Below are 18,176 nucleotides of genomic sequence, written 5' to 3'. Positions count from 1 at the left end.
CCTACAGGGCAGAAACCAGCAAGAACTGCAGATGGCTAGGAGTAGAACTTCATTAGGTGAAAGGCTCTGCAATCCGCCTAAGATGGCGTGAAAAGAAGGGAAAGTCCTTTGAATACAGTAGTGGAAGTTATTTAGGTGGCAATCTCATAGCTCAGTATTACCATATCCTCTAGCTAGATTGAAAGATAAATTTATTTCATTAACTGGTTGAGAATGTTTCTTTGCTGTCAGCTTTTCCCACGCCTGCTTATTTGTAGAGTGAAGGTACTGCAATGAGAAATGCAGCAAGAATACCATGTAAAGGGAAGTTATCTGCAAAACAGTGTTTTAGGGGCTACACAGTCATGCTTTCTACCTGGCAGTGAATTTTACAAAATAACTACTATTTTGGAGTGAGCATTCTGACACACTTGGCAAAGTGGGTATGGGTTGTACCAAGTTTCTGAAATTGCAAGGTGTGACAGCTTGCCTACAATTAAAGAAACAGTTATACATCTTACGGAGCAGTCTGCTACACCCTGCACACATGCTCATGATAACAAAACTAAGGTATGTGTGACACTTATAGGTGCTGACTCTTATAAAAATCTCAGCAACGAGGCTTAGAATGCTTTTCAGGGTTGAGCACTGAGCAGGCAGAAAAACAGAGCCCAGCTGCTGTCTGGCTAATACCTTCAGCCTTTGTGCAGTTTACATTTTTATTGCAATGACCGGAATTGCCACACCAAACAAATGGCAAGTGTCATTTGTACCTTTCCAGATGAATTATGTAATACACTCAGAAGTGTCTCAGAATATACAGCAAAGAGTTGGACAGAAGATGGTGAGAGTGACCTGTCTTGGTCACAGTGCAAACCATGCCTTCCTTGCTGTGATGTGTTTAAAACATACGTCACCAATATAGTAGTTTCTTGTCTAGTACAATGAGCAAGAGTAAAAAATCTGTAACCAAACTCTTGCTGCTTGTCCCTACTTTTGTTGCAAAACCTTTGGTGAGATGAATGAGCTAACAGGACCCCTCACAAAATGCAGCTATTTGATTATTAAAGTTAGCTCGGGATATTTCCCCATCTAACATCTGTTTCTGGTGAACCATATAAGAAGTTCACCCTTAAAATGTCCTCGCTTTTTGCATGCAGTCTCACTGCTGCAGAATGTAACTTGTGGTTTGCTGGAGAAGCCGTAGGTTTAGTCTCTGGGGCTGGATATCTTTATCAGTGTCATTATGAAAAGTGATCAACTATGTCTATGGCTTGTAAAACATCTGGGTTATGCATTCAAAAAAGAAATACAGGAAATGCCTGTTTGAGCACACTGCTGTTTTAATTACAGCAATGGTTTTAAATAAAACTGTCTGATAAGTGGCTGTACATACAGACAATTATATGCATACTGACACGTAGACCTACACATATGCATGCAGGCAGGCTGAATTCCCTCCTCACATGCTCTAGCTCAGCTGCAGCATGGACACAGCAGTGTTTGCTAAGATTGCCCCATGCTCTGTAGCCTCAGAGCTGGCCTGATCCCATTGCTCAGCCCATAGGTCCTGGGCTGGTAGAGAGGCAGTGCTTGCTCCTCACAAATAGAGTGATACCTCCTCTGCCACCACAGTTCCACATCCCTCACTGATTTCCTTCCTCCCCGGTTAGAAGATCTCAAGCAGGCTGTTCCTCTTAGCAGACATGTAAATGTAGGCCATTTGCACATTGCTCACACTGAAATAAGATGCTGGAGTGAAACTGAAGGTAGTCAGGCTCTTTTCTGTGACACTATGACCGAGAGAGGTTATCATCAAAGGAAGGTCCTAAATTAGTCTATCTAAGACAAATGACATGGGCAAAACCACACAATTTCAGGCAGTAAGCCTCATTTGCTTTACCATTGCAAGCCAAGTCCTGTTCCATCACAAGAGAACTGGATAAATCTTAATGTAAGTCTCGTTACAACTTATGGCAGAGACTAAGCAAGCTCCTCATTGGTCTGTCTTTAACAAAAATAATAAAAATTAGAGAAAAAAATAAAACTTCAGTAAGATCTCTTTATCAATGTCCAGCCACTACTGTCAGTTTGTGTCTCTCTTCCTTGGCACCTAAGCACTCACAAATCTCAAAGAAGACATAGTGAACACCTTTGTGGAGTTTTATGTATATTCTTAAGAGAGACATAAAAATCATTTGTCCATGGGCATTGCTTTTACAGACTTCATTTTACCCCCAGTCTCAACAGCCGTCCCCAGTAGAGATGTGGCTTCTCCTCAGTGCCGCATGTTCCTCTATCTCCTTTCAGCTGATGCCAGTCCAGAAGGAGGAGGTGAGGAAAGAAGAAAACATCTTGCTTCATTATGAAACAAACAGGAAGTACTGTGAATGAGCAAAGATAAAATATTTGGATAAAAATAGTAGTAGCTTTTGATGACTGATTTTCAGGTTTTGAAATACTTCCACTGTGTTAACAAAGCACGCCAGCAGCGAGCAGAGCATGCTGCACTACTGACTGTATGTTAGAAACTAACATTAGAAAATGTGAACCTGGAAGGTTTGTACCAGGATGATATGAAGTACCCAACACAATGTCTTTTTTTTCCTTTTTTTTCCTCACCAAAATGTGTCAACGAGACTTAGGAAAGATAATACATCTTTAGACAAGCTTGTCTCATGAATTGTCTAGCATTTCAAATGGAGTTTTGAAAGAATTCTACATAACAAAATTCCATATCTCTGGTAAGGAGACACAAAAGGTTTAGAAATGTTTAAACTTGACCATTTTATAGAACATGTGCATACAGTTCACAGCAGATTTACAGATATGTGCTATGTACTAAGTAAAACATAGTAGGCCCCTCCTTTCAAAAGAGTTTTCTAAAGATAATTTGCAGTGAGAACCTGGAAGCGTTAAAGCAAATTAGGAGACCTAAGCTGAATTTCAGAGATTCTATAAATATAAACAAGTATTTTTACTGGTAGGATACTATTTTCTTGGTCACACCTAGGTGTATATATATATATATGTATATATATATATATAATTGTTTTTGCCATATTTTGCCTTTCCACAGGCGTTTAGTTTTGCAGGAAAAGCAGTGACAGTTAACTAGATTCATTATGTTCTTCGTTCTCTAGAATTACATGTACCTCTTAAAGTCAGCAAAGGTGGAGGCAAAAGAAAGAAAGAAAAAAAAAGAGAAGAAAGAAATTACTCAATTGGCACAAATATTGTGGCTTATTACTGCTATGATGTATAGTAAAAGCATGCAGTATTTTTTTTTTTCTTGGAAACACAGTGAAAATATTACTCTGAGGGAGAGAGATTTATTACCTATTGGTTAAACAAAATGCAAGTTTGAGTAATGGTGTTCTCTCTCTCCATGTTTATTCTTCTCCAGAGCTGGGTTTGCAGTACAATGCATTACATACAGCTGTGAAGTTTTATTGACACGCATGTGGTGCAGTTATTCCAGTTATGCCAGCTGAAGGGATGTTTCAGTTTAACAAATTTATTGTGTTTTATGCTTCCTGGAAAAACCTGTCAGATGTGAATAGTACCATATTACAAAAACACAAGGTTGCTGCGAACAAGAACACATCTTCTTTTATTCAGATTTGCAACAATATGGATTAGGAACAAAAAAAAAAAACAAAACACTGGAATAGGCAGTAATGATTTTTAGCTGTAAAAGAGAAAGATGTAGGAGTGACCATATCAGGAAAGAAGTATTTAAATCAGGGAGTTAAACTGTACTAAGTAAAGCTGATGGTAAAACCCATTTTGAGAAGCAAATCCTCAGGGTACCTTGCTTGTAAATGGTGAGAAAGACTGTGAGGGAAATGTCTTTGACTAGAAATAATCAGTGCTTAGGGTGGTATCAGTAAGTGTGACTTTACAGCAGAGGTGGCAGTGATGAAACACATGCCCTCCAGATCATGTGCCTGTTTCCAAGATCCACGCTGCCTGAAGGGAGCAAACCTGTGTTTGTGCACAGCAGTGTCAGCTCCCCAGCTCATGTAGCACCCCATCCCTATCCTGAAGGGCCCAAGGAAGGCGCCATGCCTGCCAAGGCATAAATTGAGGGAATTAACTTAGATGTCTTCTGAAAGATTTGATGTTAGGATCCAAGTCCAGTCTGTGCGTTGCTGACAGTGATTTGTTTCACAATACTCCAAGGATCTAACAGTGCTAATGGTTACAGACAATCTTGCTCTCAAAGTCCATTCAGTTATTTCCCTTCTCTGTTTTCAGGCTCACGAGGGAAGAAGCAGTGTACTGTCTGCCATCATCAGCTGAATCAAAGGGAGAAACAAAGGGTTCCTGGGATTATCTGTGCGCAATCCCTGTAGGCCCATTCAGGAGGATGAAGAAATGTATGTAGAGTTCCCAAGAGCTGCTGCCTGTAGTGCAGCATGATACAGCAGAAACAAGCCAACCAAACAAGAAACAGAAAACCCCAATATGATCAAAGAATGGCAAGGACAGTGATTTTAGACTTACAGTGGGATGGAGATTAATTTGAATAGTGTAATTATTATAGCCTTTTATTTTGGTGAGGGAGCACAGCAGGCCAGATTGTCACTGTTGACCCTATGTCTGCATGTTGAATTCATCGTGTCTGACTTCAGTAGAGGAATGCTGCTGTCCGTAGTGCATTGCAGACCTGTGTCACAGACGAAATGGCAGGGCTTGCTTTTCAGGAGAGGAAATTAGCTGTGCTGCTTCAGTGCAAGAGGAACCATGATTACTATAAGGGTGTTATGTACAAAGGGAGGAAAAATGATTCCTCAAAGCCATGCTGGAACTTTTACAGAATCTGTTCCAAATAAAGGTACCCATTTTTTCCAAGAAATTTCCAATATTTTTCACATTTTCAGATCTACTGAGAACTGATTTTTTCACAGTTCAGCATATTTTTCCGTATCGGTTACTAATGATCTCCCCAACAAGCCAAATTCCAACAGCTGTACCTAATCATTGTAATGCTCCCTCGTGGTGACTTGGATTATAGCATGCTATTTCTGTTCACTTCTCCAGCTGTGTTAGTTATCTCTAAACCAGGTCTAGCACTTGCTAAATGCAAAATATCATGCAAATGCATTAAGTGCATGAGAAGTCCCATTAAGACTTCCATTTTCACTTCACTTTACAGGATCAAACAGTGATCAAATAAAAAATGGTGGTGATTAAAAAAAAAAAAGCATTAGCAAGCAACTTACTTGAATATCTCACCTGACCCTGCTCGCTCTTCCCCCAGCTGTAAACGATCTCCATTGCAGAGCTGTAGTTGGTGACCTGCTGTCTCTAAAACTTTCTGTCTGTCTCTGCATCCCATTGCAACATGGGAGAGATCCAGTGGCAACAGCCTGTGTCCAACTGTCATAAAAATGTTTCACAGTCATGCTCATGTTTCTGGATGGATTAAACTAAATTTGGTAAACAGAGGTAACAGACAGCAACTCATCTGTCTGCAGCCTAGCTGCAGGGAGCAGGTTGTGGTGGCAACTGTGTGCTTGGAATTAATTGATGCAGGTAATGTGTGAATGCACCAGACCCTGCAAAACGGTTGCCTCGCTGCATCAAGCCAGTCTTACCCCTGTGAAATCAGTTTTACTGACAGCAGCTTTATGAGATGTTTTGCCAACAGAAACCATGCTGATTACAAATTTCACCCCCACACATCTGCAGCCAATATTTCTATAACACAGATCTGTCAGGTTGGTAACATTAGCAAACTTTGAAAGGCATTTTTGCCTGACACCTCCTCACTTCCAAATATCATTTGGCACAAGTTTGTTTGCTTCCTGCATGCAGAAAATGATGCACATTAGTCCTCACCTCATGAAGAAAATGAAGAATGCGAAGAGGGCTCAAGAAAAAACAGCATGTGATCATGGCTAGGTTTCATTTCATTGTACTTAGATTTTCACTCTGAAACAGTTACTTTCATTGCCAGCTAGCAGTGCAAGGGTGCATTAAGCATGAAAACGTGGTTAGCTTTTTCTGTTAGCTTGATCATGCCAGTAAAAGTAAAATGCAGTAATAACTTCCTCAAATGGTGACCACATTGCTTCACTGCTCCTCTCAGCAGTTACAGGCTCATTTTAAATGTTCAGATTTCTGAGATTGGCTTGAAATAAACCAATGCTGCAGGAACAGGTCCTTCCTTTAAATCTTGCCACAAAATGCAGCAGCAAAAGCAGACACTGAGACATGCAACAGTTTCTAACTACATAGTTGGTTGCACAGGAATGATAAGCTCAGTAAGGCTTCAGTTGTCATTTTCTGGGTATGAGACTTGCCTACTCACATTAATTTTCTAGTTCTTGCAGTAGGTGAACCCTGCAGTAGATCTTCTGGTTACTTTTGCAATCACATGAAGCTGAAACTTTAGCAAAACACAACCAGAAGAAATGTGACACTAGCTCTATGAGGTTAAAAGAAGAAATTCTTCATTTACTAGAAAAAAAGAAAAAAAAAAAAAAGCATTTGCTTAATGTTAGCACAGGTATTATTCTATGCAGGAATTGCAGATCACCTCTAAACACGCAGCAGAGATGTATTTGCAGGCTTGCTGAAGCACTTGCAGAGGATCAATGTGAGTGGGATACTTTTGCACATGAAGGGTTGTGTTTTCAAATATGCCTGGACAAAAAAACACTTTCAAAGGCAACCAGCATTTAGTGTAGTTACAAAGAAGAGACGCACTTTGTTTGTAAAGCCTTTTTATTAAAGAATTTCATGTTAACAGTGTTTTTGGGTTGTCGGTTTGTTGGTGTTTTCGTTGTTGTTTCGGTTTGGTCTTGGCATTTGTACATAAGCTAGAATTACCAGCAAAACCAACCTTGGAACCGTGTATAGCAGAGATGGAATAACAGTTTACAAACACGTAGATAAAATCCTTTTTAGTTGTTATTTGGAATCTTTGTTGATGTTCTTATTCATGAGGATAAGCATTTGCTTATTTTTTTTTCACCCTACAGCATTGGAAGAAGTTGCTTGCTTGCAAACATTCTCAAGCATACAAAGGTTATGATAACACCATCTGTTCACATGGTGGAATAACTTCGTTTGCTGCAGTGTAAATTTGCATGTTTTGCAGTCAAAGTTGTATAATGTAGCGAAATGTCATCCTTAAAAACGCAATTAAAGAGTTTTAACTTCATTGTTTGGGATGTTTTGCCAGCTGATGTACTTACTTCTTTTCAGGTTTTCTTGCTATGAAACTTTCATATAAAACCGTGGACACTGGTGTTCTGTAACATCAGTCTAGAGCCATGTCAGGATTCAGTTTTGGATTGGAACCAAAATATTCAGGGGGTTTTGTATCAGCAACTGCAATTTCCAGGCCCATGCGAGGCCTTGGGTTTCACTGCACACTATGTACCTACTGCACAAATATGTTATGGCACTGAGGAAAATTAAAAAAAACACAACTCAAACTCCCCTGCGGCATACATATGTATGTATGTATCTATATGTATGTATCTATATGTACATATCTATATGTATGTATCTATATGTACATATCTATATGTATGTATCTATATGTACGTATCTATATGTATATATCTATGCGTGCACTTATGAGTCAATGCTGGTTATGCTTTCTTCCATTCTTAAAACGTCCCAAGAAGAACATGTGGTTTTGTGACTCTTGAGCATCTGTGGCTGGACCAACGTACAGCAATCTCTTTTACATAACACGGAGGTCAGCAAATTTTCAGAGGCTTACAGGTTTAGCATTAGAAAACCAAGCAGTAGAATTATATCTCAAAGATGTAGAGACTAATTTATTTGGTTAAGATAGGAATATGTAACAAGAAATGAACACAATGAGTTAACATTTATGTATATCACTTAAGTTTATAATACAGAAAGTTAAAACATTAAGTACCTTCCCTCCTATCTTGTAATACTGTTCTTGCAAAACTGACCAGATAGTCTCTTCTGGCTATGTAAGAGTAAACAAAATACCACAGCATTGAAATAACTTCCAATTACTGATAAACCTAAAAAGCAGTACCCCAGCTTATACCTACAGGAAGCACAGAGGTAACTTTTCATCAAGCTGAAAGCTGTTTCCCATAGCTTTAAGATAAACTTTTTACTGAAAAAACAGAACAAGCCAACCTATCAGCCAGCAACTGGTAACATAATACTAAACAAAATGTGAATGTATCTTACTGTTTCATATAAACATTTGTGGATTTTACCCTTACAAACAATACATGCATACATTTTTATTTTGTTTACTTATTCAGAAATTACTTTTGATTACTGTTTGAGAACAAAAATCAGTGACTGGTAATTCAGCATTTAATTGTGTTTAAGTCTGATAAGAACTGGGTTAAAAAATAACAAGAGAAGATCATTACAAAGAAACTTCTCTCACACAGTACCTGCAGGAAGATTAAGTTTATCCCTTGTGATGGACCGAAGGCAACATTTAGCCACTGTTGTTGTTCTTGGCTGATTCCTTTGGCAAAACCTACATTAAGCAAATTTCTACTTAATTTTGGTTCCAGCTTTGTGTAAAGTCCTATTATCTACACATTTGTTTCTAACACTGAATTCCTCTTACTTAGCATTATTGTCTTTTGTAGTAAATGAATGCTACAGAGGGTAAAGTTAGCTATTTACTTGCATATGACAGCAATTTTAGTTGATGCATGCACAACCAAAAATACAAAAAACATTCAGACTTGGCAGAGATAAAGGATACTTCCAAGTCCTAATCATTAAATGATGACTAATAATGTGCAAGAAAGTATACATTTTCAAACCGCATAAGAAGGTGATTCATTATGCTTTTTCAGGGTATTTTCAGAGGTGCTGTTCAACACTGAACTACTGTGGAATCTGGTTCTACCATTGTTATAACCAAGACACTTAGCATAAACTAATGGTAAGAATACTGAAAGAAAAGCTACTCTGAGCCACTGAGGGCAATTTTCTTTGACAAAATGCAATAACTAATAGCTGTTTTTTATTTGTTCAAATTCCTAACACCACATAAACATAAATAAAAATGTAAAATATACAGTCTAAGGGCTCACAATGCAAGACAACACTATAAAAATATGGCATATGGACTATTTCAGAAATAAAGGAAAAAAATCTACCTGGAAAGATATTTTCACTTTCTTCATAGAATAACGGTTAGATGGACAGACTCCTTAAGTAAGAAATTTAACCTGTATGATACAGTTGAAAATCCTACAACAGGATTTCATGATATCCCCATAATAAATTGCACTAACAATTTAAATATTTGTCTGTAAAAAGGACTTCATCTAAAAAACAGTCAACAGATACTATTAAGAAATACTTTTCTCCTCAACACTAATCTATTTACAAATACAATACACATACAAATACATACACTTGTACTAAATTGGATTGTGCATTACTGTAATGAAACTACGTTGCACAACTTGGTATAAGCTTCTGCACTTCTTGGATATAGCATCTCCTTATTTGACTGAATTGTATACAAATTAAGCATGTGTAAGACACATGATCTCACTGTATTACTAGTAATTTGCTGTAGACACTGTTATTTGCGTTAGTAGAGCACGTGCCTCTTCTGCTAGTGGTAGACATTGATTGGCCACTGCTGTTACTGCTGTTAGGATCTAAAGTCTCTTTACAACTCAAGAGACTAAACAGTTGTCTCTGATACTGAGAGGAAGCATAGTAGTAAATAAAGGGATCAATGCAACAGCTAACACTGCTGATGCATACACAGAGTAGATAGGCAAAGTAGAGATACTCTAAACTGTTGTTGTATGAAAAATGGATATAGTGAATTAATAGCAGGACATTGGTTGGCCCAAAACAAATGACAAAGACTGAAAAAACGGCCACACACAGGAGCAAGGCACGTGTCTTCTTATTTTGTCTTGCAACAATACTAGAAGAACTCAGGCACCGAATGATACACACATAACAGATGGTAGATATTATAAATGGCACTACAAAGAAAACAGATGAGAAGACAGAGAAAAAGTGTACGTAATAGCCGTGAAGCTCAGATTCCCTTAACACGTCATGGCAGGTTGTGATATTTAACTTGGGTATTTCCATAGTTTGCTCTCTGATGAGAAAAGGTACAACTCCAGTTATTGCTACAAACCATATGATGAAACAAATCACTGAGGCACGTGTTAACGTACGCCAGCCAAGAGCCTGCATGGGGTACACCACTGCCAAGAAGCGATCAAAGCTTATGCTTGTCATGAGCATTACTGAGCAGTACATGTTACAGTAGAAAGCAGCAGTGACGAAGCGGCACATCCGAGGTCCAAATACCCAGTTGTTTCCAGAGAAATGGTAAGCAATCTTGAAAGGGAGCACACTTACAAACAGTACATCTGCAAGAGCCAAATTCAGCATGTAAACTACAGCTGGCTTTTCAATTTTCATTTTTTTCAGAAACACAAATATGGCTGTAATGTTCAGAGGAAGGCTGAGCACAACCACTAATGTGTAAACCGAAGGAACAAAACGGGTCAGCCAGGGACTAGTGAGATATCTTGCTGTTTCCACTGACACTGTTCGTTGTTCATGTGGAGGTGATCTACTCTGATTGGTAGATCCTAATCCAACCTCCGAATCATTTTCAGCACTGTTTTCAATATCTTCCACAGGTATAGGTTCACCACGGTCAGGTATCAGGAAAGTTCTGCCCCTTACGCTGCTGTTATTGTATGCGTGGTCTGAAACATAAGAAGGCATTGAGATTAGAAAGCAAATATATACATGCAGTGAAGTGAAAATATCTTTCAATGAGGAAATCTAAAATCATATTAGTAACACAAAATAATGCAGCTAATTTCTTATTCAAAGCGTGGTCTGCTCACAGATATTGGTCCATCTTTTTTTGTTTAGGTCCTGTTACATGTTTGGGTAAAATGCCCTCCACAAACACTTAACTCTCAGCTTCTAAGCTCCTTCTGACAGCAACTGAATTCTTTTTCTGCTTAAGAAATCAATCTCATATATGTGGGCTACTTTAACACAAGAACTATAAAGTTGCCATCCACTGATTTTCTTTGTCTGACCTTTCACACGTTTTCTAAGAAATGAGGTACTGGGATAAACACGGCACTCATACCCAGAATTCCTCTTAGAATTATATGTCACTAAAGTAACAAAAAGCTAAAATGCAACTAAAACATTGAGTTACTGAGATATTTCTGTAGTCTCTGGAGACATCCCAATGGCCTGATGAAGCTAAAGTTAGATGGCAGATGCCTTCCTACAGCTGTCCGTGCTGGTGTGAATCAGCCTTCTGCCTGTGCTGAACAGGTAGCCACAGCTTGCATTGATTGAAATGCTCCAGCAGCTCTACTTATTGTAATCTGCAGTGTACTGAGGATGGCATGCATCCAGCATGCCTTTATAGCACTTCCAAAACCTGCCACGACGGTTGTCTCCACAGCCAGTTCCTCTGCAGCATGGTTCAGTGACTGCTACTGAAGATGAGTCAGAAAAGGGTGTCTGCCTTTGGAATGTAGCCATAGCAAGTTAGGAAAGTGAGAATTACAGGGAGTTGAACGTGTGGCAAAGGCATACATATGTAAAAACAAACAAAACAAACATCAGGAGAGTTACTGTAGATAATATTTCAGATAATTTTTTGGAGAACTGTTCTGGAAGACCATCATTTTCAGCTTACTGTAGTTAGGTGTAGGTTACTTGAGATGTTCTGTAAGCTGACAGAAGTGACAGCTACTACTGCTTATAGTAGTACTGCTTATAGTAGGCAAATGATCTCTTGAATTCTAGACTACCAAAATAAAAATTAAGTTGAGTAAGCTTGAATCAGTGAGCTGAAAATACTTAGGCGTAACTCACCCATCTAAAGGTGCTGTTCTTTAGATGCAGTTGCTTGTTCTACAGTAATTTAAATCATTTATTTTTCAATGCAGATGAGAACAAAAGCATCTTAATGAAGCAGGTGGTAACAAGAGCAGTTGTAAGCAGCCAACTACTAACCTTTGTGAGCAGGCTACACGAGAGGAACCTTGTGCATCATGAACGTTAGTAAAATGTGGGATGAAATCATAGCAGCGGTAGAGGGACTTGGGGATTTTTAGTTTTTAAAGCGGTATCACACTGCATCACAGCTGCATCCTGGGAGACGGGGGGGAGGGGTGGGTAGCACAAACAAGAGGATGTTTGAGATAACTGTTTTTGTGTATGATGTTACTTGATTGCATCCTCTAAAGTTTGGAGAGAAAAAAAAAAAGTTGCTGGGAAAAATTCAAATCTTGGAAATTGCTGTGTAAACTGAAGTGGGAACTATCTACCAAAACACAAAAGGCAAAGAAGTAGAAGAGATTTAGTATACAGTGTTTGCACAGAAGGGCACTACACAAGGATCTACTACAGAAGGATCTAGAGTTCATTCCAACAGAAAAGATTATCAAAAGGCAGAACTACAGATCCCCCGTCTTTCGTGATTTTAGACCTTTAGTCCAAGTCATTAGATGGCTTGAATACTCAGCTCTTAGTTAAGCAGTTCAGATGCAGTGTAAGTTATTTTTAACATCTTTAACTCTTTTAACATCTCTAACTTGAGCCTGCAGCTATCTGAATAGTCATGCAATTTCCACTGCTTAGTGATTATGGCAAGAGAAACCTGTCACAATTGACACTGATGGTGTCCACCTCCCTTGGAAAAATCAGAACTGTATGCAACTGAAAAATAAGAACACCCTGATTTCTCCTGCCGAGAGACAAGTCTCATAGTAAAGCTTTGAGACATCAGTAGGAGTGATGAAAAAGCTCTAATTGTACCTCTCATCTCTCCAGTACACACCTGTTTTATAACTTCAAATATCTGTTTCTTCCATTGCTGTTTCTAAAACCAAAAACTTCAGGAAAGGACAAAAATGAGATCCCAGACCCCAGAGATCCTTTTTGGTTCCTCCTTAGCCAAAGCACAAGGAAAACGTGACATGGTTTCACATCAGGCAAGCATGTTTCAGAGGAGAGCACAGATATAAACACCTTGGTGAGAACAGAGCTGTATTTGGAGACGAGAACTGTGCTACTGAGGTCTACAAGACATGGGAGCTGAGGTGCTGCTGACAAGCACCTCTCATTTCCCTGAACCCCCGAACTGCAAAGCACTCCACCTCTGCTGCCTCACCTCAGCTAGCAGTGCTGCAGTGAAGCAACGCTGCTATGTCTCACTTTTTGAGGACTTGCAAGTGAACTATGTGGACCCACAGATCCACAGTGACTGGAAGTTAAGTCACTTACAGCCAAAATTCTTGCCAGTAACTTGTCTTACTTCTTTACAGTGACTCATCAGAACAGTATGAATAAGCTGTGAGAAAAATGACTACTGGGAGAGTTTCTATTTACCAGCCACTGAACTTTGTTTGGCCATTCCTTATAGTTACCTAAACATTGCTAATAATCTTATTACGTGCTGAATTCCTGGAGCTAACTTATTTACAAGATGAATTAGAGACTGAAGTATTTTGAGTTTGCATTACTCCATTATCAAACTTTTCTAGAAGTAGAAACCTATTAGAATAATTCAGGACAAGAACATTCCCTAAGTAAGTTGAATTCTATTAACATTATCTGAAATAATACTTGGCAAAAACTACGTATTCTTCATGTAGGTAGAGACTTAATTTTGAGCTTAAAACTCAACCCTGACGCTGTTACAATACCATGTCCTTACCTTAAACTTAGATGATACCTGAAACTCAGCAGCACGGGAAAATGGGATGAGACCTTAACCTTGCTGTTACTCCACCTCTCTTGAGAGAGCAGGAATTTAAACTTTCTTAATGAAGTTCAATTTAATCTTAAAATATTGATAGCCACATACCAGCTCTTTTCCTTTGCAAAGATATTTGTTTGAACAACCCACATGTGTACACTATTAGAAAAACCAACAGCGCTTTTCATGCATGATAAAACAGAAAGGAAGAATGTTACTGCCCGGGGGTTCTGGATTCCTTGCGTGTCAGTGTTTACTTGAAAAAGCCAATGATCAGATCGGGCAGAGGATGAAATGACAACGTATTATTTAAAAAGATTTTAATGAACCCTGACAGTAAATGTATGATGATCTGTAATAGGAAACAAACTTTACTTATAAGCTATGACAGCACAGTAAAACAAATGCAGTAGCTCTACATAAAAGATTTTAAAACTACCAGTTATGGCTATGCCAGAATCTTCTTGGTATTCAGTCTGAGGTGTATAAGATGTCATATTATATGTCTCTAAAATACATTTGGCTACAGCTTAAGTCATTTTTAGCCACAGAAATAATTTGTTAGAACAGAAATAAAGGTTTGATAGCATAATGATCGCAAGCATTTAAACAGTCATCCTGCTTTTGCTAGGCTGACACCCAATCCTCAGGAAAGAGGTCAAAACTCCAGGATTATTATTTTGATAATTAATGGCATTCTAACTGACTTAATAGCTGCCTGTACTTACGATGTATGAAAGAGCCCTGGTTTAATAAGAATGATGGGATAAATCACTGAAGTTGTATCCTAGTGGTTTGTCATCAGGACATTGAGCTACATACACAGTTTGCTTCTAACAAAAAACTTCAAAAGGTAAAAATACTCAGTAGCTTGAATTTTCCTTTTACCGCCTGTGATCCTTACTCTAATTCTTCAACAGGGCACAGGGAAATGACACAGAAAGCTCAGTAAGTTGGGGACCGTTTGTCTTTAACAAACTATAGTGTTCTGTCTTCCACTGAATGCTGTTATTGGATTTGTGGTTATCATTCCCATATTCTGCTTACCCTGAAAGACGATGCTTTGTTTTACACAGCGCTATTTTGTGATTTCGTTTCACGTCTGCTCTCATAGGTAAGGAGCTACTGAGTACTGTACTGTGAGAAGAAAAGCAGAGAGCAAACAATACAACAGCTTCGACCAGTCTCTAAAATTGCCCCACATCACCCGAGCACCAGGAGAAAATCTGAAGTATTTCTACATACTCATTTATAAACAAACAATATTTATCTTCATCTCCCAGTGGTTGTTTTTATGAAGTGGAAACTAAACATCGGTTAAGCCAGTTAAAGATGTGCCACTGGACAACCATTTATACTGATTTCTGGACATTATTCGTGGTGCTGCACCACTGGCTTACAACAAAAACTGTTTCTTATATCTCCTCTTTGTATAACCCGCATCTAGAATCTAAATTTTTTAGTGGCACATAAATTAAGTAAAGATTGATTGAGATGTGCAAGTGAGACATGTTCATAAGGAAGATAATTTTATAGGAGAGATGACACTGACTAGCTTTGGTAACAATAAACACCTTTTTTTTTTTTTTTTTTTTTTTTTTTTTTTTAAGATATTCTTTGTCACATCTCTCCATTTATACAGTATTCATTGCTGTATGACACCAATGATGCAGTAGCAGTTTTAACACACCTTACTGAAGTACCATTTTCTTGCACACTGCTTCTTTTTGCTTTCCTTTCTCCATAGTTTTCACTACACTACTACGGCTGGTTCCGAGCCATGGTAACATCTCTCTTTTCACCCACCTATCCCCACACAGGAAAGCGTGGGCCAGTTCAGACCTCAGCCAGCATGTTGATTGGCCCTTCAGAGGCAAAACCTGAAGAGCTCACAAACAAGTGCCCAGCACCCACTGCAAAACTGCCTTTTTTCTTCTGTTTGCATGACCAGCTGAGGCCAACGAGGTGGGAACTGTGGATACTGAGGGAACAAGGAGACAGCAGGGGTGAAGCTGCAGGTGCAAGGGCAGAGTGAGCCTAGGGACAGAACAATGCAAATGAATTGGGAACTAAGTATATTGTGGTGAAAACAGGGCTGCTGTATGGGACAGTGGGGAAGTGACACTGCTGTGGGAGTGGTTGAAAGGAGAGAGAAGACATGCTCAGGTGTTGGGCTTTAATGCTTCTACTGTGCATCAAATAATGTGAGTTCTTCTTCCCTTAGCCTGAGTGATATCATACAGTAACTATGTTCTTCATTGTTTCCTAAGGAAGCAGCAAATGAATGATGCGCTTTAGGATGTTCTTTAATGAAGTCTACACTGCAGAAGGCAGGAAAACAAGCTTGGATGTTTCTTAAACTGGAATAAGAGCATTCAGCAGAACAGTCTTCTTCCAACATTAACTTCTGTAGTTTGTGATTACCTCCCACGCATACATTCCCCCCTTTTCTTTCAACAGGGACACTTCCGTTCCCTGCCAGCATAAACACAGTCGTGGCCTCTCTATTCCCTCATGTCTTTGTGAGGATAAGCTTTCTTAGGTTTCTCCCTCTGGTCCTCTCCTCCCAGCACAAGCACCAGCTCAGTTCTCTTTCAGCCCGTTTCAGCAGGCCTACCCTCAGCTGCAGACCCTCTGTTCTTCTGACCAGCTTCCTTGGCAGGAGCGCTGCACTGAAAGAAGCGTTAAACAGCACCCTGCAGAAGAAGAATCCTTGCTATCTGCAAGTGCTTAACTCAGTTCTGCACCACTGCACCTCGGCTAGAACCCACGAGGCTGCACACACGCCTTCAGCACTCCTTCCTCGCGCACTGCACTGTCGAGATCTGAACCAGACTGGTCCGAGGTCTCACCTGGCAGAGCGCACGCTGTCATTAGCGCTACTACTAGTTAAACAAAGAAGAAAGCCAACTAATCGGGGAGCACGCTATGAGCTGGCTGGTGCTGGCACATCTCCCCGCCCGGCGCTACCTTACAGCCCCTCTGGGGGCTCCCGGAGCTGTCAACGCGCTGCCGGGGCACCCAGCGCCGCATCCCGCCTCCTCGCCCCTTCCTTCCTCCATCACCTGCTACCGCTCGGCCGCCCCTCAGCCGCGGGATGGACGTAAACCATTCTTTGTCTTCAATCACCTCTCCTGCGGCACGGCCGGAGCTTTCCGGCATCTGTATTCCAGAACTACGGAGCATACTAAAAAAAACCAAACCCAATCAACAGTTATCTGACCAAAGCGCGGCTATCCGCCCGGCGCCCGGGCTCTCACGTTTTGGCCACAACGCCGCACGAGCACACCCACCGCAGCGCTTCAGGGCGCCGAAGCGAGCGGGCTCTCCCCCCGCCCGCCCAGTCCGGCTGCAGAACCGATCCGAGCCGAGCTCCCGCCCGCCTCCAGGCAGCCCGCAGAGCGGCGACCCCGCGACTCACCGGTTCGGGCAGCAGCGGCGGGCAGTGAGATCGGGCAGCTGAGGACGGCTAGGGCGCAGAGCAGCGCGGGCAGCCCCATGGCCGCCGCCTCCCTGCTGTCCGTCCGTCCGTCCCGGCCGCGCCGGGAAAGCGAGTGAGGCCCGGGCGGAGCAGGGCCGCCCCTCGGCCGCCGCTGGGAGAGGCGGGGGCGCCTTCCTGCCGGGCGGGGCGGGACGGACTCCGGTGGGAGGGCCGAGCGGTGCCGGGTCCGCCGCCGGGGCTGGGGGGGGAGGGGAGAGCGGGAGGTGCTGCTGTCCCGGTGGTGTCCCGCGGGTAACGAGAAACGCAAAACAAAGGGATTCAGCCGAAAGTTTGCGCCACGCTGGATGCACAAAACAACCAGACCCTACTCCTCACCCGCATGGCTCTCACGCTCGCTTTGTTCTGTGCGCGGCTGCGCGCTGGGCGGAGCTGCTCCGAATGCGGCCGCACCTGTGCGGGTGGAGGCACGGGGCTGCCCCTCCGAGTTGCTCGCGGGTGGAGGACTGGTGTGCTGGGAGAACTGCCGTGGGAGACAGCTTTCCCGCTATCGTCTAGGCTGTGTTTGCTGACAATGCTATGGCACTCCACCGGTAGTTTGAGTGTATTTTATTCCTGAGGTATGTGCTGCCGTCGTAAGCATTACGCGTCCCGTGATTTGCTGGGGTGTGCAGCCCTGTCCTCAACTATATACATTTGTGTTTACAGCAATACAGAAATAACGGGAGGAAGGCTGTGTTCAGAACTGGATCACTTACAGGACGTCGTGTCATTGCTGCAGAAACACTGATACTTAACTGAGAATAACAAGGATGGGAAGTCAACTCTTGACAGTGAGTACCAATGCCCAGTCAGTTCCAGTTCTGATCTCATCTTGTCCTGCAGCACACTTCCCACAGTTCTGGCCCCTGCTCCACGTTACCGGTTATGGCTGTCCTCTTTTTGCATGAAGCAAGAAGTGTGATAGCCGTACTGCTAGCCAGCACTTCTGCTGCTAGG

General features: G+C 41.2%; 1 protein-coding gene across 2 annotated transcripts; it reads right to left on the bottom strand.

Annotated features, from left to right (window-relative positions):
* Positions 1-7,761: 7,761 nt before the first annotated feature.
* On the bottom strand, positions 7,762-17,251 carry F2R (coagulation factor II thrombin receptor). Of its 2 annotated transcripts, none has more exons than XM_042825968.1 (2): positions 17,160-17,251; positions 7,762-10,709 (listed from the first exon to the last, which is right to left on the bottom strand). In XM_042825968.1, exons 1-2 carry the CDS (start codon positions 17,236-17,238, stop codon positions 9,514-9,516), a joined length of 1,275 nt encoding a protein of 424 aa, XP_042681902.1. In that variant the 5' UTR covers positions 17,239-17,251; the 3' UTR covers positions 7,762-9,513. The 2 variants fall into 2 exon arrangements, with proteins under 2 accessions (XP_042681902.1, XP_042681900.1); XM_042825966.1 differs by lacking the exon at positions 17,160-17,251 and adding an exon at positions 16,804-16,903.
* Between the last annotated feature and the right edge of the window lie 925 nt (positions 17,252-18,176).

Source organism: Centrocercus urophasianus, unplaced genomic scaffold (assembly GCF_019232065.1).
Source record: "Centrocercus urophasianus isolate 14NV4802_14NV808 unplaced genomic scaffold, USGS_Curo_1.0 seq_25, whole genome shotgun sequence".
Taxonomy (NCBI): domain Eukaryota; kingdom Metazoa; phylum Chordata; class Aves; order Galliformes; family Phasianidae; genus Centrocercus; species Centrocercus urophasianus.
The sequence above is the reverse complement of the archived record's forward strand: the minus strand, read 5'-3'. Positions and strand labels throughout refer to the sequence as shown.